The sequence below is a fragment of the Hevea brasiliensis genome, chromosome 17, assembly GCF_030052815.1.
Source record: "Hevea brasiliensis isolate MT/VB/25A 57/8 chromosome 17, ASM3005281v1, whole genome shotgun sequence".
Classification (NCBI taxonomy): domain Eukaryota; kingdom Viridiplantae; phylum Streptophyta; class Magnoliopsida; order Malpighiales; family Euphorbiaceae; genus Hevea; species Hevea brasiliensis.
This window is the reverse complement of record NC_079509.1, coordinates 51961527-51977046: the sequence shown is the minus strand read 5'-3', so window position 1 is coordinate 51977046 and position 15520 is coordinate 51961527. Positions and strand designations below refer to the sequence as shown.

The window sequence follows — 15520 nt, the reverse complement described above, 5'->3', positions numbered from 1 at the left end:
TCAAAAGTAAAAATTTCATTTTACTCCCTCTTGGTCAAGAAATAGTAAAAAATAGAGATACTAAGAGATTTTACAAAATCCTAGACTTGAGCTAACATAACCAACCAATTGAGATTCATAAGAAAAAAGAAAAAATTTACACTGTTGTGTCTCCTTGATCTTTACTTTAATTTCTTGCTCTCTTTCAATCTTGATTTGAAGCAATTTCTTAATTTTGAACTTGGGACCTACAATCTTAACACAAACACTTCCAAGATAGATTAATAACACACTAATTATTTATTATCATCAAAACATTGATTAAGTCCAACAGTAACATTTTGGGACTGATAAGGTATGTGTGAGAAAATCTATCTATTGTGGGTAATATTATTATGGGTTTTATTTTTAACTGGCAAGAAAGATAAGGATAGCCTAATTTTATTAATTTGACTTAGTGGGTTAGGCTCTAATTTTAAATTTGGAAATGCATATATGGGCCAAGAGATTATGGGTTTTGTTGGAAGGCCCATAAAAACTCTTAACTTATGAGGCGAGGTTCGTCTTTTCCTAACCCAGAATCTCATCTTCTTCTTTCTAGAGAGCATTGCCATCAACCTTGGGTTGGTTGAAAGGAGAAAACCAAGCTAAAGTCAAGAACCTTGATCATCATTGGATTCTTCCAAATCAAGTTCATCAATGGATTCTTCTAAACCAGGTTAGTTTCTTATTAAATTCAACTCAATTCATTTTTATGTTTTAAGCTCTTATGCAAGAGATTCTAGGATTCTTTAGTTGAATTCTTTCAACATGTAGTATTAGAACCTTGAGAAAATTGCATGAATTCGGTTGAATTTTCTTCAATCCATGTAAATAATTTGTTATGCTTTATTTGTTTATAATCCAATGTAGCCACCAAAGTGACCTTTTTCGCTGAATTTTTAAGAGATATTGGTAGTACATGATTTTTGGGATGTCTCAAATTTAATGAACAATTATTCAACCCAAAGGTGTTGATCATATATTAAATTTTGAGATGATACATATAAAACATATGATTGGAAATGAATTAGTCTAAGTAATTTGTATACACAAAGGTGATAAATTTACAAAGATTAGGTAAATTTCTGAATTGCTTTTATATAAAGAATTTTTAATTACATACTATATAATATGCCCAAAGGTGTTTATAAGGTGATGTGCTAAATTCTTATAAATAATGCTTTTCTATGGCTTGAAGTGCTAGAATTAATTTGTATTATGCTAACATAACTACATTATCACTTTTTCAACCACATTTTTTATTAATAATAATATGATGACTATTGAAATATTGACTGGCTCTAACTTCAAGACATGGAAGAGAGATGTTAAACTTGCTATGGAGTTAGTAAATGTTAATCTTGCTATGGTAACTCCTAAGTCTACTGATCTTACAGATGCTAGTTCTGATACAGAAAAGCAAGTGTAACCAGCTGATATAAGTCAAATCATATGTTCTATTTGATTATTAAAAGGTCAATTCTAGAGCATTTGCTAAGTGGTCTTTTAGAAACTACTATAGCAAAAGAATTTCTCACTATAGTATCTCAGAGGTACAAAGTATCAATCAATGCTGAGATTGGTACACTCTTGAAACAACTATATTCAATGAAGTATAATGACGTTGGAGGAGTTAGGGAGTACATTCTGATAATGGTCCATATTGAAAATAAACTAAAAAATCTAGACGTTATTCTTCTAGATGCTTGCATTGTCCATCAAGCCTTGAATACTCTACCTCTAGAGTTTGGGACAAATATAACAACTTACAATTCAAAGGAAGAACCCTGGAATGTCAACAATTTCATTGCCATATGTGCTGTTAAGGAAGACAAACTGAAGGCAAAGCATTCTAGTACTATTCTGCTTGTGTCTATACCTCACCAAAAGAAGAAAGGTAAGAAATTCAAGGCTTCTGCTCCTAGTATTGTTTAACATCACAATAAAGAAACTGGTCAATCTAGTGTTATGGCTAGTCCCAAAGGTATCACTAAGAAAGAAATGAAGTGTTTCTTTTGTAAAAAGAAAGGTCATAAGAAAGTTAAGTGTCCCAAAAGAAGCATGAGAACACAGGGGTTCACAAACAAGAGGAGACCAAATAAGGGGGAGTTAAAGCTCACAGTTGGTAATAATGATGAAGTGGAAGTAGAGTTTGTTAGAGATGTTTGTTTAAAACTAGACTTTGATTTTAAGCTCTTTTTGGGATATGTTTTGTATCTATTGTCTTTTAAGTGAAACTTAATATCAGTTTCTATAATAGACAAACTTGGTTATGCTTTTGAGTTTAAAGTAGGTTGTGTAAATATAGCTTTTAACTCAAAAGTAGTTGGTTGTTGTGTTTTGTTATATGGTTTGTATAGACTTTGTTTAAGCTCAAATAAATCTATTCCACTTCATAAAATGTTGAGCATGTTGTTGCCAAAAGATCCTTAACAAAAGAAAAGTCTTCCATGTTGTGGCATAAACGACTAAGCCACATTTCTAGGGAAAGGTAGAAAGGTTAATTAAGAATGGTATCTTACCTATTCTTGACTTTAGTGACCTAGAAACATGTGTTGCCTATTGTAGGGGTAAGCTAACCAAAATTAAGAAAAAAGAATCTACTCACACTTCTAACCTTTTAAAAATAATTCATATACACATAAGTGGACCTTATTCACCCACAATACGAGACAATTTTTTTAAAACTTTTATTGATGATTTTTCCCGATATGCTTATCTGTTCTTAATTAAAGAAAAGTATGAAGCTCTTGATAAATTCTAGATTTTCAAGATTGAAGTTGGGAAATAGTTGGGAAAAGTCGTCAAGTTAGTTAAATGTGACCAAGGTGGTGAATATTATTGCAAATATGGAATAAGTGGACAAATAAAAGGACCATTTGCCAAATATTTAGAAGGACGTGGGATAGTAGCTTAGTTTACTACGCCAAGTAGTCTAGAACAAAATGGAGTGGCTAAAAGGTAGAATCGCACCACCCTTCAAGAAATAACGAGGAGAATGATGTCTAGAACCAATCTCCCAAACTATCTTTAGGGAGAGGCCATTAAAAATGCATTATATATCCCCAATAGGGTCCCTAGTAAGTCTATGCTTAAGACTCCATTTGAATAATGGACTAGAAGGAAACCTAGCTTAAATCACTTTCGTGTTTGGTGTTGTCCTTCAAAATACGTCTTTATAATCCCATTGAAGGCAATTGCAATTAAGATCAACTCATTGCTATTTCATTGGGTATCTAGATCAATTGGATCTATGGTGGAAAGCAATGAAAAATGAAATGCAATCTATGGACTACAATGGTGTGTGGGAACTTGTTGAATTACCTGCAGGTTGTAGACCAATTGGTTGTAAATGAGTTTAGAAAACTAAAAAGGACTCCAAAGGAAATGTAGAAACGTTTGAAGCCAAATTAGTTGCCAGAGCATTTACTCAAAAGGGAAGCGTTGATTATAATGAATATTTCTGAAGCACACTTGAGTCACATAAAGTAAAAAAGTTGGTGACTGACAAGAGCAACGGCACATTTTTATTAGATCATAAAGTGAGTGTTGTTATATCTTGCCACACTGTCACATTTTATTCATGTCAATAGAATTGTTGGAATACTTAATTATAGAAGGTGCTAAGTTGTATAATAATATAGCTGCTGCTATGTTTTGATTTTGGTAATCTTATTGGATTGACAACTATTAGAGTTGTTTCAAGTTTAATCTTAGTCAAATATTTTTTTTTCTTATTTTATTTTTAAAACTTAATCACAATAATAATGACCAAGTGGGAGAATATGAGAAAATCTATCTATTGTGGGCAATATTATTGTGGGTTTTATTTCCAAGTGAACTGAGCTTGAAGCTGGCCTGAAACATAAGGATAGCCCAATTTTATTGATATGAGTTAGTGCGCTATGCTCTAATTTTAAATGTGGAAATGTATGTGTGGGCTTTGATAAAGGGCCCAAAAATCTCTTAATTTATAAGCCTAGCTTCCTCTTTTACTAACCCAGAATCGCATCTTCTTCTTTCTAGAGATTATATAAGAAAATTGGAGAGAGCATTACCATCAATCTTGGGTTGATTGAAAGGAGGAAACCAAGCTAAATTCAAGAACCTTGATAAGGGATTCTTCCAAATTAGGTTCATCAATGGATTGTTCTAAGCCAGGTTAGTTTCTAATTAAATTCAACTTAATTCATTTTTATGTTTTAAGCTCTTATGCATGTGATTCTAAGGTGTTTTAGTTGAATTATTTCAATACTATGGGTGTAAGAGTAGGTACAACTGCATAACCTGCTTCTCTACACCATGGCATTAATTTATCTAAATATTTGATAAATTTCATTTGTCTCAGGGTGAGACTTGTCACCCATTCCAAACAAATAAGCCTTATGATCAACTTCTATTGTGCTAGCTTCTTTAAAAATTTTTGAATTATAATATTTCTAGCCATTTTCACTTGGTCCATTCTACTTGCCAAAGCATATATGTTAAAGAGCATAACACTGCGACTTGGATTTTAGGTTCAATGGCTAATAGATGCTTAGCAACTTGTACTCCAAAATCCAAATTCTCATGCATCTTGGAAAACCTAAGCATAGACGTCCAGATAGTTGCTATAGGCTGCTTAAGAACTTCGTCATTGATAAACTTATATGCTTCATCAAGGAGTCTTGCAAGCCCAAGCATATCTACCAATTAGACATGATGCAGTAACTCATTCAAGGTACAGAAAGCTGATTACAACTTAGTACAGCAGACTAGGTCACCAAGTAAACTTGATGTAGCAGACATGGCCACTAAGAAACCAACCTCTATAAATAGAGTATCAAGACTTCATTTTCAATTCACAATCATTCAGCCAACACAACCTGACGAACACAATGCCTTAGTTCAGCTCTTTTTAATTCAACCTTTTTCTTTAATTTCACCATCCTTTTAGTTTTTTTTGGCTTAGAATCAATTTCATTTCAGCCTTATTATTTTCATTTTAGGCAATCAATTTCTAATTCTTCTGTAAATATTTTAATTCCTGTAATCAATATTTTCAATTTTCAATACAATCTACAATTTTCTATTCATATTTCAATACTTGAAAATCAATTCTTTAATTTTTCTGCAAGCCCAAGTTTACAATTTTCTATAAATGCTTGCATTTTCAAGCAAATTAGTTTTTCAAATTTTCAAAGATCTCATTTACATTTTCTGTACATACTTTGTCTCAACAAGCAACTTACTTTTTTGATCAAACACAAATTTTACCTTCTTTGCATGGATTTACTTTTTGAAGTAATCAGCCATGGACAACCTTTAGTTTTCAAGCATAACATTTACTGCAATCATTTAATTTTTCAGCAATCAATCTCATTTTCTCAAATTTCGCAAAATTGATTTAGGTAGAGATCTTGATGAAACACATCCTAATGGAGTCAAGGAACCCGAGAAAAAAATTCAGCCCGTTGTTTATCACCAATCATTTAAATTGACAGTCAAGATAGTGCATTTACATTACACACTTGAGACTTTAGCTTCCTTGACGCACTCGCAATATAATACACACATGAGAAAAAGGCAATGTCTGCTTTTGGCACACTCAAATTGAGTAAAATCAATTTAGCACATAAACAATGATAAAAAGATTTAGTAAATGTTGTTAGGAATCTAAGTCTCACATTAGGAGAAAACCTAAACAAATTGATAAATATAAATGATTAGATAAAAGCATTAAATTCATTAGTTATTTTGATATGTAATTATACATATGTTCATGTTAAAATAAACTAAAGTAACATGTGCAACAAATTTAAGAAGCTAATGGAGCATTGGCCCAAACTTGACAAATGAGTTTGGGTTGACCATTCTGAATGGATGCAAACCCCTTTTCATCAAAAGACAGTTAGGAGACTTAAATCAAATGAGGAGACATGTTTTATTATATCAAATAATTATATGACTGAGATTAGTGCAAAAGAGCCGGTGATTACCGGAATTAGGTGATCAACCATTTTTGTTTTTAAACTGATATTGCTGCTGCAAATTTGCTCTTTTTAGCCTGCTAATATTTGCATCAAATTCTGGGTTTAGGCATCTATTGTGTAACAATCTGCAATTAATTTAATACTCTGATGTAAATCCAAAGTTCCGATTAACAATATTTCTCAGATTTTTGCAGAAAATTAAATAATAATAATAATGATAAACTCATTCCCGCTCACATCAAACCCAACATTTTCCTGAGCTAAACATATTTCCCCTGCCCTTGCTCTGCAGCAAAGGATCAAAACTCTCATGATGATCCAAACCTTAAAGAAAATATGTTTAAACTTGGATCATAAAATATTTCCAAAAGCAAAAGCCAAGTAAAAGAGTTATAAAGTTGACCAATGAAGTAGAAGATACATCAACACTAAGAAATTTTAGAATACAATTGTTGTATATGTAACAGTTTTGTTATAACCATTGATCATGGTAAATCTTATGTAGTTCCTATCATAATCAATGATCAAAATTTATCTATTGCATATAAATTGTTTGCATTAAATAATTTCTCCTTCAACACGGGTTATGATCTTGTTGAATTTCTATTGGATAAGGAAAAAAAAATATTGATACAAAAAATGGGAACTAGAAATTCTTCATGGCAAAGGAGTAATGAAATTACTAAAGAAATTAGTAAAATTTATAACTGGAAGAAACTAGGGGTCTCTCCCTTACACTGGTTACCTATACAACTATCCCACATATATATTTTGGATTGAACACATCTAGCCTTATATCTTATTACTACATGTTGCAAAGAATATCAAAACTATAGAAACTTAATTTAGATCACCAGATAACTCATTTTATCGCCAGTATCCCTTAGCTACCACAGGAATCCTTACTTTATGCCCTCGGCTGCCTTTCATGAATATTTCTCCAAAACTATATGTTCCAGTTACTGATCGAACAGTGAGACTAACAGAGAACTTCCGTGATGCACCGGGCTTTAGTGTCATTGCTGAAGGGGTAGCTTCAATGGCAATAGATGGTTGCATTCTTGCTGTGATCACATAGGTTTCTTCCTCAGCAACATTTGTAACCGTGCGAGTAACTGTTTGAGTTTTCACTAGATGGGATACAGTGATTGATGGGTTGTTGAAATTTGATGGATGGCTCATGGTGTAGTTGCAAGGAGAGTTTGTATAGTTCTTAATCGCATGGGAATCAATTCCAGGTGTCGTGCATAAGAACCCAAGGTAATCTTCGTAACCTACCAAAAAGAACATAAGGAAGTCATTTTGGCATTGTTCAGTTGAGCACTAAATTGAATGGATAAGTGCATAAAAATATATAGTGATTCAGTGAAGCTAAAATAGAGAGAATAAATGAAGTGCATTTAAAAATTTTCAGAGGCAGCCATGTCAAATACTACATGGTAATTTTATTAAGAATATATTCAAACTCAAAAAGATAATTCTACTTTTCTTTCCTAAGCTAAATCTAATAAACTCAGTTCACAAGTACAACATGGTATTAGTAACTTATTAATTTTTAAAAATTTTTTTATATATTAATCCCAAAAAAAAATTTCTGGACCCGCCACTGGGGCAACCAATGATCAGATTCCTGCGTTATTGCATGAGCAAGCATTCAAGCTTTTCCCACCTAGAACCAAAAAAGGAAGCAAAGAATTTGTGCTAGAGCATTGGATATGATTAATGCAAATCAGTAACTTATGAATCAAATTGATAATATTGACGGTGTAGGATATAATTGAAAATGCACATAGAATTCAAGATCAATCTCACTATACTTAGAAACAAACACGAGCTATGTTGCACCTAAAATTGGGTATTAGTAGAAATTTATCTACCTAGAAATTGAGGCTTGAGTTGGAACCCATCTTTGTACTCTTGTAAAGTGAGACATTAAGAGAGTATAAAATAAATCATTTTTCAGAAAACATACTTCAAATCCCTTCAAGACTCCTATATGTTTTCAGCCATGCTTCCAAATTCTATTTCCATATCATCACCTTTCTCATCTCCTAAATTGTTTGTAAATTAGGGCAAAATCAGAACAGAACTTAAGATTTTTTAAAGTTTCATGATAATCAATGGCATTACATTCCAAGTCAATGAATCTATAACTAACTGCAGAGAAAATGTTTGAATAATTCACAAAAAATTTCTGGCAATAATTCTGTATTTCACAAAGTTCGAAGCAAAATGACTTGCATAATTTGCAAGACTGCATGTTATTAAGCTAATTTAGCGTTAAATTGCATCCCATCAACTAATATATATATATATATATATATATATATATATATAGATAGATAGATATTATGCACGCACAGAGAAACACATGAAGGGTGAGAAGCAAAAGTACCTGCATCAAAGATTAGTCCAGGGTCCAGAGCAGCCCTTGGATTAACATGACCACTTCCGTAATCAAAGGGGGTAGCTGCGACCAGCTTCATGGCTTCTGTTTCAGAGTACTGTTGCGCTTGAAGAGGGCTTCCTGCTCTGTCCTGCTGTGTTGCTGTTGTCATTAAGGCTGATCTGATGGCAGCAGGACTCCAATGAGGATGTTTCTGCTTCACAAGCGCAGCTATCCCTGCTATATGGGGTGCAGCCATACTCGTTCCAGATATCATGGCAAATCCTTCTCCTGCTCCAAGAAGTTAAATGCATATTATGCAAATATAATTTTTTTTTCCTTTATATTTGCTATTATATGCGTGCTCTTTTAAGTTTTTAAATTCATACACAATAAGATGGGGAAAGAAAGAGAGATTTTGAATTTCATATATTCTACTTCCTCGCACAAAATGGAGCATGAATGATTCAAGTGAAGGTAGCAATAGGTTAGGTCATTTTGAGTTTACATAGGCTAGGATCATTCAATACTCAATAGGTCAATTTATAGGGATTAATTTCAAATATTCTGGATTAGGCAAGTTATTTTCACAATTATTTTGGTGTTTTTTACATTATTATTTATTTTGGACTCTAAAATCAAATTATTTCAGGCCATTCATATTAGTTGAGTAATGACCCAATTAACCTTCAAATTTTTGGTTCAGGTTTTGACCTTATGTCATCGAAGGAATTCAGGTTAGGTCAAATATCGTCATCCCTAGCTTCAAGAGTTCATCATCTAGCTACAAGAGTTTAAGTCAGAGGACTCCAAGCATTCATCATCGAGCTCCTTTAAAAGTGACCAAAGTAAGTGATATAAGTTAACAGGACTCCAAACCTCATGAAACCTCTCCTCACGCCCTTGCCCTCTCAATGTGCATAAAGTTCCTTCAACTCTGCCACTCCTAGACTGACCAAGTTTTAAGGCATTAACATAGAGTATACAGAATTTGATAATTTATTTACCAACATAATTTGGCTCGTCTGTTCCATTTGGAGACCAAGCAGCCCAAATAAGAGAACCGGGAGCCAAGATATCTGGCTTAAGAAGATCAGCATCTTGGAAACTGAAATCTTTTATGTTGGGCCCTCGAGCAGAGAATAATGCCACCTGTGGTGCTGATTTATGGAGTATAGGCATCAAACCGTCACCAATGCTTCCAGTAGCATTGAAGCTCTTCACTCGTGCAGTCCAATCTCTTGGTGTCGAAATGTTGTAATAATCTATAAGAGCCTGGAATGACAATGATACCCAAGAACCAAAATGCATATTTATAAGAATCAATCACAAGTAACATAAAAATAATTTGTACTTTGTGAGGGAGAGAAGTAGGGAGGCAAGAGCAAAATCAATAGTGGCTAAAGCACTGAACTAATCAACAACAAAAAGCATTTCTCTAAAGCATCTAAGAAGTGGTAGCAGTAAAATAAAATATAGCTGGTAAAGCAAAAGTTATAAGCATAACAGTTCGGAATATGATAATTATTATTGGCTGTTAGAGTAATTATATAGCAGACAGGAGGCACTATAATTCAAAAATCACAAAAATTATATGTAACACAAAAATATAAACTAAAGAATTTCAAAGACTCCAAGCAAACCACATGAGTAACAAGGTAAATAGTTTTCAGGTTAATGAGATAATAATAGGTGAGAATTCAAGAAGATTACCATTGATTTAGAGACTTCGGTGATGAGAATCTCAGGAATACCAACAGGGACAGGATCAAACTTTGTTCCTGGAGAAACATTTTCCACAGCAAGAACAAATCCAATTGCACCAAGACTCTTGGCTGCTTCTGAAACCTTTTTTATAGATGCAGTACCAGCAACAAAATTGAAGGAATAGCCACAAAGAAGTATATTCCCCTTAACCAAGTTTTTGTTCAACAGTTCTGGTCTCTGGCAGTCTGAAGGACTGTACTTCATTACTGAAGAATCTAGTAGTACATCATTTGCAGCAACCAAGGTATATGTTTGATTTGGATTTGTAGAGGCTGCAGTAATCAGGTTAGTGTTAGCTTTAGAATCCAGAAGTAAATCCAAGAGATGACATTAAAACACTTAATTTAACACAATTCAGTGACATAGCATCACGAGTGCGACATCCCTCATGTGGCGTTTTAAAGTTGCTTCATTCTCAATTGAAACTGTGGCAATTTTGATTTGTTTATAAAGCTAAAACATTTTCAATAGCATTCCCAAACCTGTGTTCACTGAAAAAGAGGTAACGTACAACAATTAAATGGATCCATGCAAGCCAAATACAGTCTGGAGAATTTCACAGGAACACAAGGCACCTAAATTGTGATGACAAGATGAATGGTCATCACATGTAGTTACAGTATCCTTCATATTAAGCAACCTCCCTTCCCGAAGGATATCATTTTAGAAGAAACTAATATGCAAGTAGTGAAACTTACGTGACAATCCAATTCCAGGTAAAATTTTTCCATTTCCAAGAGTCAGATGGTTCTTGTATCTCCGATCATCAATGGCAGCTGCTACAGATGTTATCCAGGGACTATAAGAAACCAATGTTTTAGGGAAGGGACCTCCATTACCAGCCGCCTGTGCAACAAATACACCAGCTTTCACAGCTGCAAGAAGCGTAGCATCAAAGGGATTTAAAAATGTTGTCTTGGTGGTTGCTGGAGGGCTATTAGGACCCACTGAGAGATTGAGTATATCAACTCCATCATGAACAGCCTGTTCAGAAAGGAAATTGAAAAATAAAAATAAGAAAATATAATGAGTCCCTCAGCTTGAAGCAATCCCATGAACATTTAACCACCAAAACTGATGTGCAATAGATAAGTAAAATAATACTTGGGGCCCATTTGGTTCAGCTATTATTAATAGTTGATAGCTGATAGTATGAATCCAGCACTCTGAACCAATAAATGAGAACTTCCATATCTTTATTTCTACTTTCAACATGAGATGGCTAAAACAAGGCACATGTTTTACATGTATATTCAGCTCAATAGTGGAGGTGAGCCATAGACATTTTTCCTTCATAGTAATAAAAAACAAGTACAAAGAAGCCTCAGTTATAGAAACAACTTAAAGATATTCTACCAAAAAAAAAAAATCTAAACCGCAAATTTTTGCTCACAAGTTAAAAGGATGGCAGAGAAAATTTGACAGCTTATAAGAAGTCCATTAAATTGACAAGCAATATTCAGTAAAAAAACTATGAGTTGATCAAATGTTGAATCGATCATCAAAAGAAGAATTAGTTTAGGATACATTCTAGGAAAACAAAACCTCCATCGAAGAGAAGCAAATGAAAGGTTTTCATAAAAATTCTCGTAGAATCAATAATGAAGTTTTTATTCTGTACATGCTAGATCATGAATTAGTAACTGCACCCAATCTCCAAAAAAATCCCAATTGATGACAAAAAAGAGAAAATAAATTAAAGAAGGGCCACAACATATTAAACAACAATAACAACATTCTCCTATTTAGTTGCTTGTTGTCACAAAATAATAGAACACCTGATCAATAGCAGCTACTACGTCTGCAATAAAGCCTCCAAAAAGCCTGTAGAGTGCCTTATATACAGCAATCCTGAAGACAAATAATCTTACTTGTTACACCAAATAAATGATAGTATTAAAATTTTCAAATTGGATGTGGCCAGCGAAAGTTATTATCCTCACCTAGCACGAGGAGCCATCCCACTTGCTTTCCCAAATTCATGGTCATGCATTCTCACAGGAATACCATTATTTCCTGCTGCAATAGCAGCTATATGGCTGATAATAATCACACAGAAACCACAGAAAAAGTATCAAAGTTATTATACAGCTCCACTTGAAGTCTGATAAAAGTTTTTAAAATCTTAATGTCATAATAACACTTCTGCAGCTTCTTTTTTTTCAAAAGAAGAAGAAGAAGAAGAAGAAGAAGAAGAAGAAGGCACCACATTATCCCAATTCATAATACACATACGCAGTTCTATGATTACAACATTTTTAAGGAATGGTCAAAAGTATTTTATCGTTTCAGTCCAATGAAAAACGATAACATTTATTTGCATATGCACAAGCATGTATTCACATAAGCATTTGTATTTAAATTTGCTTAATGAGTATTGGCACGCTAACTGCTAAGTTTCTCCAATGGTGATTTCAATTTCTGTTATAACCTATGCACAATAGACAAATAGAGATGTTTTTACTTTATGAGACTATAACATTTCCCTTCAAATAATGCAACACAAAAGTAGAATAAAACTCAAGCCAAAATAAAATGATTAAACGGTAACATAGTTTTTCCCTTGAATTGGTAATGTACAAAGTATGGGATCTAACCTTCCATGTCCGTCACCATCCATGGGAGAAGCAAAATCAATAGAAGGGTTGAAAGCCCCAGCTGCTATAGCAGCTTCAGCAAAATGTTGGGCGCCAATAATCTTTCCATTGCAAAAGTCTTTCTTAGTATCAGGATCAACTTCACATTTTCCTCTGTACTGTGGAACAGGCTCATATGGATCAGTGTTGTATGTTGCAAAGCTTGGATGGTGAGGATAAATTCCAGAGTCAACAAATCCTATCACAATGTTCTCTCCAGCCCTGTCAAACCCACCTCCTGTTGGCCAAACACCAGTTGGAAGCCCCAAAAACTGTGGAGTATGTGTTGTGAGTCTCCTCACCTTCCAATCTCTCTCCACAGACTTCACTCCTGGGGCACACCTTAGGGTTTCTGCCTACTAATATGTTGGAACAATGTAAGGGAATAAGAAAGAAAAAGGAGAACTAAATATCAATCACTTAAGAATATCCCTAGAGAAAGGGTACATGAAGAAGTTTAATTAAGGTCGCACCTGTTCAGGGGATATATGAACAGCAAAACCATTTATAAGATGCCTATAGCTGTAGAGTTTCTTGTACGTTCCATGGTCCAACAGTGAACCAAGAAGCATGTCATGTTTCTCTTCAAGATGCTGAGCATAGGATGTGACCAATTGACTGAAATGATGTCCAGAGAACAGGGAAAGAAAGAGTGAGAATAAATAGATTTACTAATTCAATTAAATATCACAGCAGAAAGCAGTGAGAGATCATGCACGTTAAGTAATACAGATTAAAAGACTAGGACAGGAAAGAATCTATATTTGGTCAAGCATGAAGCACATGTTTGCTTTGGCCAAACAAGAAGCATGGGCCATCAATTAAATATAAAATGTCATTATAAAAAAAGGAAGAAGATTCCTTCATACAGATTGCAAGGCTAGTGTCACATTAACTTCCTTTAAAACAAGGAACTAGCTGTAAAGAAACTATAGCAAAGTCGAAGAATAAAGTTCATATGACTGACCAAACATGGATACATTTATATAGATAATTTAAGACAAGTAACAAATTGGATGGTAACTCAGATAGGGGATGAACTATACTGCAAATTTTACCCTGAAGGCCCCAACTAGTGGCACTTGGGACACAGAGAACTCTGTACTTTGACTTTATAAATCCCCCTTATTGCTACTTCTACTTTCCTACAAGGTTCTTCTTATTATTAGCTTACGTGTGCAAAGAGATGTTGCGGATCGTTTCAAGTTCCAAAACTTCTTCACCAACCAATTTTATTTTAGAAGACTTAATCATTTATCTAAGCAAGAACACATAGAAGGCGAATAATAGTAGCTAAGAATACTTTATCATAGTTAACACATTATCAGCAGGTCAGTGGAATCAATCCCCTGCACTGAGAATTAGTTTAGACAACCAAAACTTCAAAGAAGATTGAATATGAGAAAATTTGACACTTGAAACAGATAAGTCAATCCAACTCTTGATATAGTCTAACAGCACATATGTTGATCAACAAAAGCACATAGTCCAACAAAGAGACCTCCGGAATCAAGATCCCATCTGAAGAATTAAAACATGGTCAAACCTAAAAAGTCAAAAGTTCATACATGGAAAAATTATGAAGGAATCTCAAGCTGGCTAACATTAAATGGTACTCCACTAGAACATAATATACATAAAAAAATAAAAAATAACAAAAAAATAAAAACAGCACAAGTAACACAAATTGCAATACCTGGTGGTGTCAATCTTCTCATCAGTATCTACAGCAATGGGATCAAAGCCAGGGACACCTCCTCTATAACTTATGACAGGCTCCCCATCCACTGTAACAATATAAATCTCTGGTTTCCCAGTAGGCAGGAGGACCAACAAAACAAGAATTGAGCACAAAAGCTGAACCACCTTCATTTTTAGTTACTCACAAGATCTGCTCTATATCACAATCATAAACAGTCGATCAGCAGCAGCTTTGTAATGACCAAACTAAGAAAACACTTGAAAAAAATTAGAAAGACTTCCACGAGAGATCAGATTTGGAACACCACATACAGAAGTTCCAGTGCTCAATCACTACACTCAACTAAAGATTTAGCTTCTAGTATAAAACAATAAAAACAAAATTCTTTAAAAAAAAAAAAAAGGAATCCACATTTATGAACAACCCAAGCAAGCAAGGAATATATAAGAAATCCACATTCAGCTGCTAAAAAAACCCAAAAAAAGAAAACCCAGAAAAAAAGAAAAGAAAAGAAATATAAACACAAACACTTACAGAAACGCAAGCAAGGAATCAAATCAGAAAGAAAGAAGATGAGTCAAAGCAACAACTAAGGAAGCAAAAGAAAGCAAATGGCATTTGGATAAGAGAGAGCATTAAAAGGGACAGAGACCCTCTCTATCTCTCTCTCTCTGTTTGTGTGGGGGTATAGAGTATGGAGATCAAGTGAGGCACATCTGATAGTGTTAAAGAGAGAAAGAGAAAGGAGGGTTTTTTTTTTTTTCTTCAAAATAAAATAAAATAAAATAAATTTCATGCAGAGGCACAGACAAGGAACACAAATTAATATTATAATCGTTCCAATCATTTAATTATAAATTAGATAATTAATTTAATTCTTAAAAATTTTCTAATTATTAGATTATTAATTTCAGAATTTCTTAAAAAATGTATCTTTGAATAAAATAAATACGTAATTAGTTTTTCGGTGGAGGAAAGGAGAGAGAATATTTGGCGCGGAAGAGTACCCGGAAACGGTTGAGCATGAAATGACGAA

General features: G+C 33.7%; 2 protein-coding genes across 3 annotated transcripts; one reads left to right on the top strand and one right to left on the bottom strand.

Annotated features, from left to right (window-relative positions):
* Positions 1-1297: 1297 nt before the first annotated feature.
* Positions 1298-1956, top strand: LOC110661305 (uncharacterized). Its single transcript, XM_021819897.2, has 2 exons — positions 1298-1446; positions 1497-1956. Exons 1-2 carry the CDS (start codon positions 1298-1300, stop codon positions 1954-1956), a joined length of 609 nt encoding a protein of 202 aa, XP_021675589.2.
* A 4690-nt stretch (positions 1957-6646) lies between these two features.
* Positions 6647-15275, bottom strand: LOC110648114 (subtilisin-like protease SBT2.5). 2 transcript variants are annotated; one of them, XM_021802244.2, is made up of 11 exons: positions 15019-15275; positions 14479-14673; positions 13256-13400; positions 12744-13138; positions 12090-12185; positions 11925-11997; positions 10845-11130; positions 10093-10418; positions 9387-9654; positions 8389-8670; positions 6647-7267 (listed from the first exon to the last, which is right to left on the bottom strand). In XM_021802244.2, exons 2-11 carry the CDS (start codon positions 14652-14654, stop codon positions 6861-6863), a joined length of 2454 nt encoding a protein of 817 aa, XP_021657936.2. In that variant the 5' UTR covers positions 14655-14673; positions 15019-15275; the 3' UTR covers positions 6647-6860. The 2 variants fall into 2 exon arrangements, with proteins under 2 accessions (XP_021657936.2, XP_021657930.2); XM_021802238.2 differs by having other exon boundaries at positions 14479-14678; positions 15019-15236.
* Positions 15276-15520: the final 245 nt, after the last annotated feature.

Excerpts from the sequence above, each read along its gene's own strand:
- LOC110661305 (XM_021819897.2), top strand. The coding sequence starts at position 1,298 with ATGACTATTGAAATATTGACTGGCTCTAACTTCAAGACATGGAAGAGA. Across the intron at positions 1,447-1,496 it reads TCTGATACAGAAAAGCAAGT|GTCAATTCTAGAGCATTTGC; the intron begins GTAACCAGCTGA and ends GATTATTAAAAG.
- LOC110648114 (XM_021802244.2), bottom strand. The coding sequence starts at position 14,654 with ATGAAGGTGGTTCAGCTTTTGTGCTCAATTCTTGTTTTGTTGGTCCTC. Across the intron at positions 12,186-12,743 it reads GATGGTGACGGACATGGAAG|CCATATAGCTGCTATTGCAG; the intron begins GTTAGATCCCAT and ends GATTATTATCAG. Across the intron at positions 11,998-12,089 it reads GGGATGGCTCCTCGTGCTAG|GATTGCTGTATATAAGGCAC; the intron begins GTGAGGATAATA and ends ATTTGTCTTCAG.